The sequence below is a fragment of the Canis lupus genome, chromosome 23, assembly GCF_011100685.1.
Source record: "Canis lupus familiaris isolate Mischka breed German Shepherd chromosome 23, alternate assembly UU_Cfam_GSD_1.0, whole genome shotgun sequence".
Taxonomy (NCBI): domain Eukaryota; kingdom Metazoa; phylum Chordata; class Mammalia; order Carnivora; family Canidae; genus Canis; species Canis lupus.
Genome location: NC_049244.1, coordinates 6,697,296 through 6,711,212, shown reverse-complemented (window position 1 = coordinate 6,711,212; position 13,917 = coordinate 6,697,296). Strand labels below are relative to the sequence as shown.

General features: G+C 42.7%; 1 protein-coding gene across 3 annotated transcripts in view; it reads right to left on the bottom strand.

Annotated features, from left to right (window-relative positions):
- Nucleotides 1–13,917, bottom strand: part of STAC (SH3 and cysteine rich domain) — a 151,473-nt gene that overhangs the window by 50,173 nt on the left and 87,383 nt on the right. For all 3 annotated transcript variants that reach the window (XM_038570366.1, XM_038570367.1, XM_038570368.1), the window contains 3 exons: nt 4,260–4,360; nt 2,618–2,699; nt 1,420–1,535 (listed from right to left, as the gene is read on the bottom strand). In XM_038570366.1, coding sequence (XP_038426294.1) covers nt 1,420–1,535; nt 2,618–2,699; nt 4,260–4,360 — 299 coding nt within the window. The remainder of the gene's footprint in view (nt 1–1,419; nt 1,536–2,617; nt 2,700–4,259; nt 4,361–13,917) is intronic.

Sequence of the window (13,917 nt, the reverse complement as noted above, 5' to 3'; positions counted from 1 at the left end):
CTGAAACATTTTCCTTTTTTACTCTGAAACCCTGCAGTGCTCATCATTATTATGATACTCTTAACATGTATGTTATGTTCCTATTCTTGATAAAAACAGTACAAGACATAGCAAAGTTCATTTCTTAGAAAGTGCTAACTAATGTCATCACCATCTACTTTTGTTCTCCACTGCTTTTGTCTTTGGAAATAAGTTGTGAATCCTGAGGGTAAGAAGTCATGTGTTCTGTACAGTGCTAGTGAGCTATAGGCACTCAATTCATATTCGCTGAGTAAAACAGAAAACTAACTGACATCAATTTTAGGTTCAGCAAGGAAAAAGAGTAAAACACTTTTTGGTTCTCCTTTCTTAGAAATTAGTGGGATGCATGAAGAATGGGGCTTGCAGTGAATTTTAAAGGTGGCATCTAGGATAACCACATGGCATCAACCAGAGGGCCTTCAAACCTACCTACTCAACTAGCCACTTGACCTACATATTTAACCATAGACCATAATCTCGGTTATCCTGTGGATTGACCTGCACCTGTTGAGGGAGCTGCTTCCTCTCAGCCCAAGAACCCCTCTGAGGAGTATAGCCCTCCTCTCCTCCCATGATCCACCCTAATCACTTGATGTTGACAGGACCCAGCTGGGCAGACCACCTGGTGGCTCATCTGTGCCTTGCCCTGAAGTCCCTGTAACAGTGGAACCAGTAGCTGGGTGTAAGCTATACTAACTGACAACAGGAACCAGAAGGTTCTTGTCTCTGCAAGGCAGGATAGTGGCCTTCAGCATGAGTGGCAGAGCTGTGTGGCATCTTGGGGCATTTATAGAAATTCTGGTTGGGACAGCCAGAGACAGGATGATGATAGCATGTCACAAAGATGCACCGGACAGCCATTTTAGACCAAATAAAATGTAGGAGAGGGGTCTGGGAGGGGGATTGTCTTGTGGAGAGAGGCCCAATTAAATTACAGGTCCAGTGCCTCTGGGAAGGTCAGTTTTTGCATGAAACTAGGCAAGTGCCTTGTCTTAGAGAGAAAAGACTTAGGAAATATGAGAAAGAGTTGTATTCTTAAACTTTTATGTAGCTGGAACTGGCCACAGCTGGGACTTCCCTGCCTCTGCCATTGCTTTGTGTTAACTGCCATGCTATCTAATATTGGGAGAAGGGGGAGGGTACACGGAGTTTCAAGGAGCATGAGGCCAAGAGCATGGACTTTGAGGACCAAAATAAAATGATCCCTGGGTGTTGGCAACAAACAGGAATTTAATCTTTAGTAGTGCAGGGGAGCTGGGATTTCACTTCAGAGACTGCCTGACTCCCAACAGACATGCCCTCATGATGTATTTATGGGAAGCTCCTTGCTCTGCAGCGCCTGAGGTCTGCCCTCCTCAGAGCAATGCAGGTGGACTGAGGGAAGAAGGGGATAATTACAGAGGTTCTGTGAGGCGAATCAGAGCCACTGCCAGAGCTGCCCTTCTTTGTTCTCTGGGCCAGGGAGGTGCCGAAGCGGAGGGTCTCGTAGACAGGGTCCACCTTATTGCCACAGGCTGCAACAGAAGAGAAAGGTCATTTGAGTGACAGTTTCCTCCACTCACCATCAGGAGTGCAGTCAACAATTTATCGCACCTCCTGGGTCAACGGCGCTCAAGAAGAAAGTTCTGTGCCACAGACTCACTAATCCCTGGGCAAATGGAGCTTTGTGTAGTCAAGCTTTCCTGGCAGATGGACTCCCACAGTATGTGCCATTGGCTAGATCTTTCCGATGCACCCACCACTTGCAGCCAGGGCTCTCTGCTCCCAGACACTTCCTGATATATTGGCTTTCCTCTTTTGTCATTCATCCCCAGGACTCTGATTTCAAGGTTATTTCCTTTGATGTGAGGTGCTGCTCACCAAGGTATGAACCCTTGAGTGAGACACAAAGTTTACAGTAGGAGGCAAGTTGAAAGAATTTGACATTACCAGGCCTCACGAATTTGTTTAGAAGCTTTCTAGTTTCTAAATTTCTAGTTTAAAACTTGCCCCCCATCCAAAGATAAAAAAGAGATGTAGAGATTCTCAGAGGGAGAGAGAAAAAAAATAGAAGTGAACTGAAAGATATTGTTAAAGAATAAATTCAAGCCAAAAATATCTATAAATATCAGATATTTTTTTGTCCTCATTAAAGAAACACTGATATTCACAGAGTTCCTTCCAAGTGTTGATCTATAATTTACATTTTTGTACAATAATTATGAAAAGCAGCCTTTGCTGTTCTTCTTTTATAGGATCTGATAGGTTGAGGACCTTGTCCAGACACGCAGTAAGTTGGTCAGTGGGAAGTTGGGCTCGGAGCCGGGTCTGTGGGATGCTATGCTCCACGTTCTTTCCACTCTGTCATGCTGCTGATGGGTGGAATAGCATATCAGCAGCCGTTGGGACTTGGGTGTTTTTCAAGTTTCATCAGGGAGAGCAGAATTTGCTTCTCCTTCTGTTTCCTCTCCAGCAAAGCAAATGATCATAACCCAATACACCACCAGACAGACATGCAGACACACCCCGCTGGATTTGTGGTCCTGAGACAGCAACAGCTGTTAATGCTGACATTGCTGCTCAAAACCCAGCTCAATCCATCAGCGTCCCAACTCACCAATGGGCATAACTTCTTTAATGCATCCAAACTGCTCATGAATGAGCAAGGGGGAGCTGTAGTAACGCCGAAACCCTTTTGGCTGGAGAGAGAGAGAAAGAGAAAGGCTTAATGTCACTGATGAGATGGAGAAAACCATGCAAGAGCTCTGAAATTAATATAGCTGGTTTCTCCAGGGGGCACTCCTCTGTCACCTTTAAGATGCCGACATCCCTAGAATTTATCCCTGGGGGGCAGGTGGCACAGGTGGCTATAAGAAAGCTACACTCCACCTAGAAAGCAAGCCCCAGCCCTGCCGTTCCCTTTCCTGCCTCTCCTCCTTTTGCAGACCATAGCAGCCTCCCTTGTGTCCAGCCTCCTCATCTCCCAGGATACAACTGGACTGGCATGAATTATTTCACCAAGGTTTACTACTGAGATTTATTAAAATCATAAAAGGCCTGGGTAAGGGGAAGCAGACCTCAGAGGGAGGCCGAAGGGAGCTTGTATATATTACAAGCTCCACCCAGAGTCATTTGCCTTGTGTTCTAGACTCTGTTATGTTTTTTCACCCCTCATTCTTGGTCTTTGCCTTGGCTTATGGGAATCACCATTGGAGGAGGAGGGGAACATGTGAGGCAGAGGTTTTAGAGAAGAGGACATTGCCAATCAGGGTAAGGAGATGGACTCTCTAAGAATCTTGGCTTACTATATCCCAGTGTTGGAAGAGAACTTTGTAGCCCAGCCCCTAGTGGAATTCCAGAATCCTCACCAAGGATTGTTCCTGGCAAGTGGTATCTTCCTTTATTTGAAAACTGCCATTGTTGGGGGGGTGGGGGGAAGGAGCTCTTACTAACCATGGAGGCAGGTCATTGGTGACATTATCTCATTGTTAAGACTTAGTAATCTACTGATTCTAGATCTTCTTCCTGGAGCCACAGGAGAGAGAATTCCTCTTCTGTGTGACTGGTTTTAAATTTTTTTGAAGGCAGCTGTCATAACCTAACTACCTTGAGGGTAGACATTCTTGGTCCCTTTGACACGTCTTTGGCCATCCTAGAATCAATACCTTTAAAAGTGCTCTGGGTTGCTTTTTATCAACATGTGGCACCAGGACTGAAGCCCACACTCCCAAGATGCCATGACCAGCCTAGAATGGGCCAGGGGCATTTGACCTTCCTTGGCTTCGCCACCACAATCTCTTAAGTGGTGTGTCGATTTTTATTACTCTCTTCACTTTTGGGGATGGTGGTTAATAGCTCTCCCCTTCTTGACATCTACTGACCTATCAGCCAATTTAGCACTGATGTGACCAGCCACCTAGTTTTTCTGGGCTGAGAGGGTTCCAGAAATGCCTGACTTTCATCTTTAAAACACCAACAGTAACAGGATGTAAGACTTCCAGGGCTAAAATTGAAAAAGTTCTAACCCGGGACAAGTGGGTTACCCTGTTAAGGGCACAGAGTCCTTATCGCATGCGGAGCATTTGCCTCAAGGATTGATAAAGCTTTTCTTCTGCTTGATCATTATGCCAATGAAGAAGCCTGGTTGGTAGGCCAGGGACTAGGGGGCTGCCTTCCTAGTGTCCAGCTATCAGGGTGCCACGGGGATGGAGTATTGATGTGCAGGGGGTTATGGGCTCACTCCTGGCACCAGCCCTTACCAGCTTGCCCATGCACCGCTGGGGTGCTAGGCCATCCATGCACTTGTGGTGGAGGCTCGTCTTACAGGCCTTGCAGCGCAGCCCATGCTTAGCGTTTGCTCCTGTCAGACATGCGCGAGCTTTGGTTAGGATATAACCTGCCTTTACCTGGTGACTAGTGTGAAGTCCCTGAAAAAGTGGATACCTCCCAAACCCAGGTAATTCTTCTTTTCTGTGACTTTAGCATGATGCTTTCGAAATGGACAAGATCTTATGGCAGATTCCTTGACCTTCTCCCACATCTTCTACTTATGGTCCCAGCTCTGATTTCTTTCTGCTCCTTTCCTCTTCATTACTCCAGAAAAATCTCAGCCTCCTCCATGTCACTGTTCACTCAATTCAAGCTAGCAAATGCCACTTTCTCTGCTCTTCATATAGGCCTCCTGTTTCTGCTCTTCTATTTGTCTTGCAAGAAATGCAAGTGCTGAAATTTTGCCCATTTTTACCCAAGTTCTTATCACAGAGTCTGAGCTGTTGGACAGACTCTTGGGAAAATGGCCAATAAAGGGGGAACAGCATGGTCTGTGTGAGAGAGGGGCTGATGGTACCTGAAGTGGAGACAGAGGGCTGGATCTGACATCAGTTCCTGCCTGGTTAAAGAGGAAGAGGAGGAGGGTAGCTGTGAGAGCATTGCTGCAGGGGAATCATACAGCCCTCCAGGACAGGGTGCGATGATGGGGTGGGAAGAATGGAGGCAGAGGAGGAAAGAGGTGCCTTGATAACTGTGCTTCTGCAGTGAGGCTCAAGGCAGCAGTGCTAGGGGACAAGAGAATGGGCCTGGGGGGCATCAGGCACTTGAGAGAGGTGCATTCATGTTCTCCAGAGCAGCTTAAGAGGAGGGTGAGGCTAGGATGTCAGAGTGGGAGATTTTCTGTATCCACTTGGTCCAGGACAAAAAATGCAAGACAGGGGAAGCTGGTAGGCTCTTCACAAGTGTCACAAAATGGGCCACCCAAATGGGAGTTTATAGCTTTCAGCTATACACAGCTGACTGCGGAAGCAAACTGGTGACACCCCAAGATCATGTGTGAAAACCACTCTTCTCCACCATTGCTTCCTCGCCCAAACCACCACCAGCCCTTGTCAGGACGAATTCCTAATGGAACCCATTTGTCTGTTTTTGTTTTCCTTCAATGAACCAGGACGATCATTTCAACATGACTTGAATCACCTCCCTCTCTGTAAACAGCCTTCAGCAGGTTCTTCCTGCCTTTCTGATGTTATACAAAATGCTCAGATTGTGGGGAGGCTTTGTATGGTTTGGTGGGAGCCTACATCTGTCTCTCTCTCAGGCCAACCCCCTTGTTCACTCAGCTCTAGCTACATGGACTTCTGTGCATTCCCTGAAGGTTTGAGCTCTTTAATTCCTCAGGGTCTTTCACATATGCTACCCTAAATGCCCAGATTCTTTCTCTATCATTCCTCACCTGGCTAGCCAATCCTCATCCTTTGGGTCTCTTGTCATTCCTCCCATTAAGCTTTCTTGGCCACATTATCCCTTTCCCGTCCAAATTATCTTTTAAAAATTATTATTATTCTTTCTTATAGCACTTTGTTGTTGTTCACAGTATTTATCACAATGATTTATTCAAGAGTATGCTTTTGTATGCCTTTTCTCTTGGACTGTGAACCCAAAGAGACCAAGGGCCATGTTTGTTCATCTGCCACTGTGTACCCAGCTCTGAGTATGATGTCCAATAAATGTGTTAATTACATTAACCAACAAATTCCCTCACAGTTACACATATGGAAACAGGGGTGACTGGACTGAGATAATTAAGTGGCATTGATTCATTGATGGTGTAGAAGCAGCATTCAAGAGCTGAGGAAGGACCTGAAGATCATCTGTAGGTATGATTTTATCCCACAGATGAGAAGTTTGAGGGTCTAGGTCAGAGGAGGTTGTGTCTAATTTCACTTTTCTACTGCTTGACCCGAAAACGTCCTCCCTTTATTGAGGGTACACAAAGATATGAATGGAGATAATTAGACAATAAAAAAGGGAGTACAGGAACATGATATTTAGCTGGGAAAAGCAATGAGCAAACTCTCATCTGGACAAAGATCCACGAACCTTTCAGAAGGTATTACCTGAAAATTCCCTTTGAGAAGATATCATTTAACACAAAGTGTGTCTGCTCTTACAGCCACAGAGAGTCAAAGTGACATATAAACAAACACAAATCACTGGGTATGTGAGGTTGTTCATAAATACTAGTTGGAAAGGCTCTTTGTCTTTTTTGAGAGTGATTACTGTAATGTCTTCTAAACACTGGACTTTGAAGGCAATCACTTATTTTTTGTTTTCAAATTAGAGAATGTTATTTGTGACCTATGAGAGAATTTAAGTAAAAGCCTCAAAGAGGAGTTATTTCATTGTATACTAGACTCTGAAATAGCACCCCTATATATGAAGGTATATTTTCTTTGAGACCCAAACACCATAATTTCAGTTTTCCTTGTTGGTTCTAATACACTCCACTATTTGAATGAGTCAGATCACCAGCAATAATTTGGTTTTAGGTGTTCCAATTTTTCTTATGGAATAGCAGGAGTGACTGAAGAGGAAAGTCCATATTCTATGGTTCAGAGAATAGTTCAAAAGGATAATTCATATAACTTAGTGGTGTTAGTTTACTATAACAAGATATGGGGGGATCCCTGGGTGGCGCAGTGGTTTGGCGCCTGCCTTTGGCCCAGGGCGCAATCCTGGAGACCCGGGATCGAATCCCACGTCGGTCTCCCGGTGCATGGAGCCTGCTTCTCCCTCTGCCTGTGTCTCTACCTCTCTCTCTCTCTGTGTGTGTGACCTTCATAAATAAATAAAAATTAAAATAAATAAATAAACAAGATATGGGAAAGCTACAGTCTAACTTGCTACTACTGGCTTCCATCTCAAAGGTCCCACTGGTCTCACTGAACGTGACCCTTATGCCTCAGTAAGAGCGGGAGAGACATGGTTTTAAATTAGAATCTGTCTCATGCTGGCCTTTTAAACCTAAGAAAGCTACTAACATTCTTGGGACCTCAGCTGTCTCCTCATCAAATGGCAATACTTCTAAGACCTCCTACGGTTGCTAACAGTAATAGTGTTGAAATATATGCAAAGGGGATTGCACGGATTTATATGCTCTGAAACATAAAGATGTCACTGGACTTTGAGTAGACATGGTGGACTGGCCACATGAGAGTCCTATTTATTCATACCAAAGCCCACTACAATGTCAGTCCAGGAATAGAAAGTGGTATTAACCCCAAATAACAAGGTCACTGGGAAGACTGGCAAGCATAGAAGAGAGTTCAACATGTTTTCAGAAGATAGAAAGCAACTGGAGGAGGAATGGCAAGGAATTTGGCAGAAAAGAAGGAGAGTGGATAGCAACCAGAAAACTAGAAGATCAGGTACCCTCAAAAGTTGTGGAATGTCAAAATGCTGAGAGAAAAGAATTTCTAACCTAGAATTTTGTACCCGGGAAAGTTACCAAAATTACCCATTACCAATTTTGTAGGCAGAATCCTCACATATTTAGGGATTCAAAATATTTGCTTTCTACATACCCTTTCTCAGAACACTACCAAAAAGTGTGCCTTAGAAAGATGAGGGGATAAATCGAGGAGGAGGAAATTGTTGGATCCAATGCACAGAGGAACTGACACAGAGGAGAGGTAAATGGTACATCCCTGCAACAGTGCTGCAATAGCCCTAGACAGGTACTACCAGATGAAGCAAGGCCATACCTTTGGGAAAAAATGGAACTTAGAAGTTTATTGATGCTTTTGAGGCTTGGATACTATAATACGTATGGCATTTGACAGATACATGAAAACATCTGATAAAACAATTATAGGTGCATAAAAATCAAGAGAATTGAAAGAGCAATTTCTAATTCAGGAAATATAAAAGCTGTGTAAGGAAAGAAATGTAATCATAGTACAATATTTTAATCAGAGGTTAGCAATAGTCACAATAGTGTACACATCTACAACTTCACACCAAAGTGTGACAGAGCTACTTGGGAAGATGAGAACAAAGGAACAGCAAAGATTGTGCTATAACTCTTGTGGGAAGGTGAGAGCAAGGAAGAGGGGAGCAAGCAGGGTGTGCTGGAGGGATGAGAGCTGGAAGCCAATAGACATTTGGTTAATCAATAAATAGTAGAGCATAGCATTTAGAAATACTGAAATAAATGTCAGAAGAAATTATGAAAAAGGATGAAAGTGGCCACCTTTCACAAGTATCATGGTTATAGGATGAGAAAGTTTCCACTGGAGTATTTTCAGTATCATTGGTATCATATTTAAACCATTGTCATGTACTATTATGGCAAAAAGCAAATAAAAATAAAGCTGCTGGAAACTGGGCCATATAAACCCCTTAGACTAATGTGGCCTGTGCCATATGGAGAGATAGAGAAAATATGCAGCCAGCTCATCACATAACCATCACTTCTTCTCTGGGATTTGGACTTCTGGGATAAATCTAAGATAGTTCTATGAGTTACAGTGGAAAATTGTTAAGAATGTTAGTTATGATACTCAAACGGAGTTTGGTATGGATCAATGCAAGCCAGGACAACAGTGTCAGGCACTGGGCTGTTTTATAAGCATAGTATCATGTACCATTATGGATAAGTGAGCTGTCCCTAGAAGAAATGTTGAAGCTCCTGTGAATAAAGGAGTTTCTATATAGATACTGGGAGAAATATAAAAGGAGTTTTCTCAATGCAGATGGCTAATCCACAACATTGGATGGCAGGCTCCTTATTTTTGAAAAATAAAATTGATTACATATATCTATAAAACATTTGGCCAGAATTATTTCGATAACATTTGGCCATTGAGGCATTGCTTACCCCTTAGTCAAATTTCATATAGTATCAGGTAAAGATAAAACAGGATAAACCAAGGTTTACAATTGAGACCCTTTAACCAGGAAAATAATATGGGGAATGAGTAAAAATAAACTTGTACAGAAAAAGAAATGGATTCATAATACCGTACTTCATCCTGCAAAGAACAATAGTTGTAATTGTTACTAAAAATTAGTTTGCTTCCAGATTCTACAACTATAGAATTACTCCTACAATTTATTTGATTAAAATTAATATGTTAGACAATAAATAAAGAGACTCTTTACTGTGATTTGGGAAAAAATTTAGAACTATATACATAAAAATAGAATATTTATAAACAAAGTCATAAATATTTATTGGATGACACAAAATACCTATAAATAATTCAAAGGTAAATACAGATCAAAAAGGTCAAAGACATACCAGCCCCTATTCTTACGGGTTCAGGTCCCGAGCCGCCTTTGCCCTCCATCAGTGCAGGAGGGGCCACGGCTGGGAGAGGAAGCTGCACGGGATACCTGTATCAAGGGTGTGCAGACACTAGCAAGGACCAGAAGTCCGTGTTACTGAAGGGTCTCAAAGGCAGAGAGATGAGAGCAAAAGCAATTAGGTGAATTTTTGGTGCCTGGGCAGACCAGAGGTTTTAAGGGCTAGGAAACTATGCAAGTAGTAGAAAAATGACAGTAGTTTTAAACAAAAGGCTATATAACAACAACAACAACAATCTTTGCTGGATAATAAAGATGGGAATTATAATGCAGCCAGCATTATTCATCGGCCCTTTACCCTTAAATGAACACTAACACAGGGATGGGACAGAATTATGTGGGAATCTGTTAAGAAGCCCTCTGTGATGTGACCCCTTGCCTACTTGCTTTGCCTCATTTTCAGTACACTCCACTTTGACCTTTGTTTTCCCAGATCATCTGTGGTTCTCTGCAAGGGTGGCTGGATTAAGCTTCTTAAGGGTTGCTCATATGGCCTCTTCTGCCTTTCTTGTTCAATTGCTAAACAGCTTCTCCTTTCAAACCCTTTTAAATATTCTTCAAAGCTGCATGCATACACGCCCTCCCCCTTTCCATTATACAGGACCTGCAGCTCTCCACATCTCCCTAACTATTCCTAGAGTACCTTTCACAACAGGCTCTCGACATGGGCTGCTGAGTGGTTTATTCACCTCTGGAACCTCTGCAGAAAAGGTGCTTGGTTGGCATACTACAATCCATCAGGAATGATAAGTCTGCCCAGGCTAAGGAAATGCTGGGGGCACACCCCATTCATTCTGTGGAAAGAGCTAGATTTCTCCTTGTGGCCCCAAATCTTGGAGGCTCGTGTGACTACCAATTTCTACTCTGCCTGCAGATCTGTACTGTGTGGGCCCATCCCCTGTCTGGTCTTGCTTTTCATGTTCCAATGTGACTGCATCTGGGTTTGCTGAGACTCAGAACTCCCTAGACCCTGGGTGACCCAACCATCCAGGCCAGATACTGCTTTGCCTGTCTGGCCTAGGAAGTGAGCTGTAAGCTGATTCTGGGAATCATTCTCTTCTCTGCTACTGGCTCTTCATACCCTCCTTGGAGCAGATGTTGAAAACTATCTAGACTGGAATCAGATTAGCCATGCACCTTGACTTAATGTCACTTTGCTTATGGATTCCTCCTAGCTAACAGCTTACACTGGCCTCTGAGTCCTCTTTCTGGAATGAGCTCCCATGACATCTCTCAGATATCCCACTACAGCATCTGTGGGTGCTTTGCTGTCCTGACAGAGAGACTCTTAAGATTTCCATCATTGCCTTCACCTCATACATATAACTCAGAAATGCCTGACCTTCCACACTTAAACCAGCCTGATTATAGGAGTGAGTGAGCATAACCTTAGCCATGGTTTCCTGTACTGGTGCAATAAAGTTACAACCTACTATCCCCTTATACATGATGGCCTGAATGATCATATATAGAATGTTGATTTCCAGTAGGGGAATGCTTAAATTCTATATCTTTGGTATTGCTATTAAAAACTGTGGCTTCAAAATATAAATAATAACTGGATGATTGGGAGAAGCCAAGTTTCCATAGTGGAATTAAAAATAATATGTGCAGAACATGGGATGTATTTCCACGACTTTCACACACTACTTCTTTTTGATGTCAAGCAACAATGTGGAGATGATGAAGCCAACTAAACCAAAAGGAGTCACTGGGCATGATTCTCTCTCTTCTCATGTAGACAGAGGGTGGCTTGAGAGAGAATCAAATGGAAAGAGTAAAAAAACCAGCTTAGTTAAGATGAAAAGAGTTTGGCGGTCAATACACACACATGCATGCACACACTAGAGCACACACACATGCACACACACATTCGAGATGAAAAAACATTGTATTAGAATTCAGAAATGAATTCTCATCCTGATCCTGCAGGAAGGAAAGAAAAGTGGGAAGGAACTAAAAATTATTGAGCTCTTATGCACTGTTAGGCAGTTTCCTGGGTGCTTCTTTACTTTATTAATACCTGCTACCTGTTAAATGCAAGACATCATTTTAACGGAAGAAGGCAGAGGGAATCAATAACTTCAATGGAAAAGAATGGACAAATGTTGAGTTGGGATGAATACATAACTCATTAGCTGTGGAACTCAATCCTGTAATTTTTCCCCTGGTTTTATCCCCCATCCTGTGAGGTAGGGATTTTTGTTCTCTCATTTTTAGAGTGAACTGAAGCCCAGGGATACATAGCTAGTGAGGACAGAAATGGGATGAGGGTCCAGGTCTATACAGGTCTTGGAAGCCTGGCTCTCTTCCCCCATCCCCACCACCTTCTGCCAGCCATCTGCATGCCAGCAGATCTCTACCCTGATCTGGTCTGGATTTCTCCTGTTGAAATTGAAAGGGAAAAATTATAAAGGCATTCATGGTTCTCTCAGCTCTGACTGTCTACGATAATCCTAGAATAAAACTACAAGTCTCTTACTGCAGTCGTTGAGCACAGGGTTGGAAGGTTGGAGGAGGAGGAGGAAGAGGAGCAAGGGATTTCTAGACACTGAAGTTTTCCCTGAGGAGATTCTGAGTCAGCAATGGTTCCTGTCCCCACATCCTTTTTGGAAAAAACATTCTGATCACATTTGTGGGTAATGAATAAACTCTCATAGCTGACAGATGTGAACAGGAATTTTCTTGGATGAGCCAGCCACTGTACAGATGTGGGTCCATGCAACAGTATGCGTAAGGAATTATGGACTCCACTGCTCTGCAGCTCAGTATGGGCTCTTGGCCACACACAGAAGGACAATGTGGGAAACACAGAGTCTCTCCCATTGCAGACATTGTCAAGCCCATTAAGCTGGCGATTACTTATGCAATCAATAATGAATTAGAAATCAAGGCTGCAAATGCATTAGCCAATATAAGTGTGTGCATTGCTGTTTCTAGTTTTCATTTGTACTTACTCGGGGACTTAATTTGTTTTGAGAATGTCAATGATGTAATAGACGTTCTCGTTTTGGTTGATTCTTTAAAAAGGAAGAGCGGAGCCAAGGTAGAGAAATATAAATGTAAGAATACGAAAGTACAAAAGCAGGATAGCTGTTCTACAACTTATTATAACTTCCACGCATAAATTGTATTACACCTGTATGTTCAGATCTGGATATGTGTGTCTATACTTGCACACATAATACATACATGTACCATGGCGAGGTGGAAGGAACTGGACTTAAGGCATCAAAAGATTTAGATATTAGCCCTTGCTTTGAGACCTTGGATGGACAGTCATTCTCTGAGGTCTGTAACCCCATCTGAGAAAGGGTTTCATGAGCAAAAAGTCAAGAATCCAAGGGACCCTCCTAAGCACAACTCAACGTGCAAAAGTAAATGGCAATGCGGCTAGACAGTATATCACCTGCAGCTCTAAGTGGTGGCTTTCCCTGAGGTCATGATTTTCATTCAGATTCCTTAAGGCAGAGCTGGAGATTCCAAACTCAATTCGCTGAGGCGTGACCCAGATAGAGCACAGTCTATGTTCCACTTTCTTGTGTGTACTATACCCAAACCCCGCACTCAGTTTACAAACAAGCAAGTTGATCTTTGCTCTGTAATTGTTTACCTCAAATACCTTTAAAACGTAAAAATGGCATCAAATAATAAAGAAATGTATTATTTATGGATTTCATCCCATAGGTCTTTTATAAATAAGATTCATACTTATTTATTAACTATGTTAATATTTTATTTAAATAATAATTAGATATTTAAATATAATAATTTATAGCAATTGTATTTTCTTTATGTATTAATGTGATAGGCTAATCATTTAAGGTCTTATGACACCTGATGCAGACCCAGCTGATGAAAATTTTACCATCTGTGGCAAAGGGACAGAATTGGAATTAGTGGTTAAAGCACATGTGGACTGTTAGTTGCACAACATCGATCCCTCAGCTTTCTAGAAGAATGTCTGCAGTGCAAAACTGGGCCTTTGTCTGGAACATCTCTGTATTAAAGGGCCATCTATACCTCTGAAGAATCTGTATCAAAGGGCCACACTAGGAAAGGTTAGAGAGTGAGGAGAGAATATAAAAACAAACATCTCCCAAACAAAGCAAGACAAAATGAATGGGTATCACTTTCATCCACAGTATAGAAAGAGGGGCCACTGAGACATCAAGTTTCACATTGCAGATCAGATTAGGATTTGAGAAGCTCTGGCAAGGATTATGGAGAGAAGCTGTCAGAATGGAATGTCAGTTCTATTGACATGGGTGGGTTCCT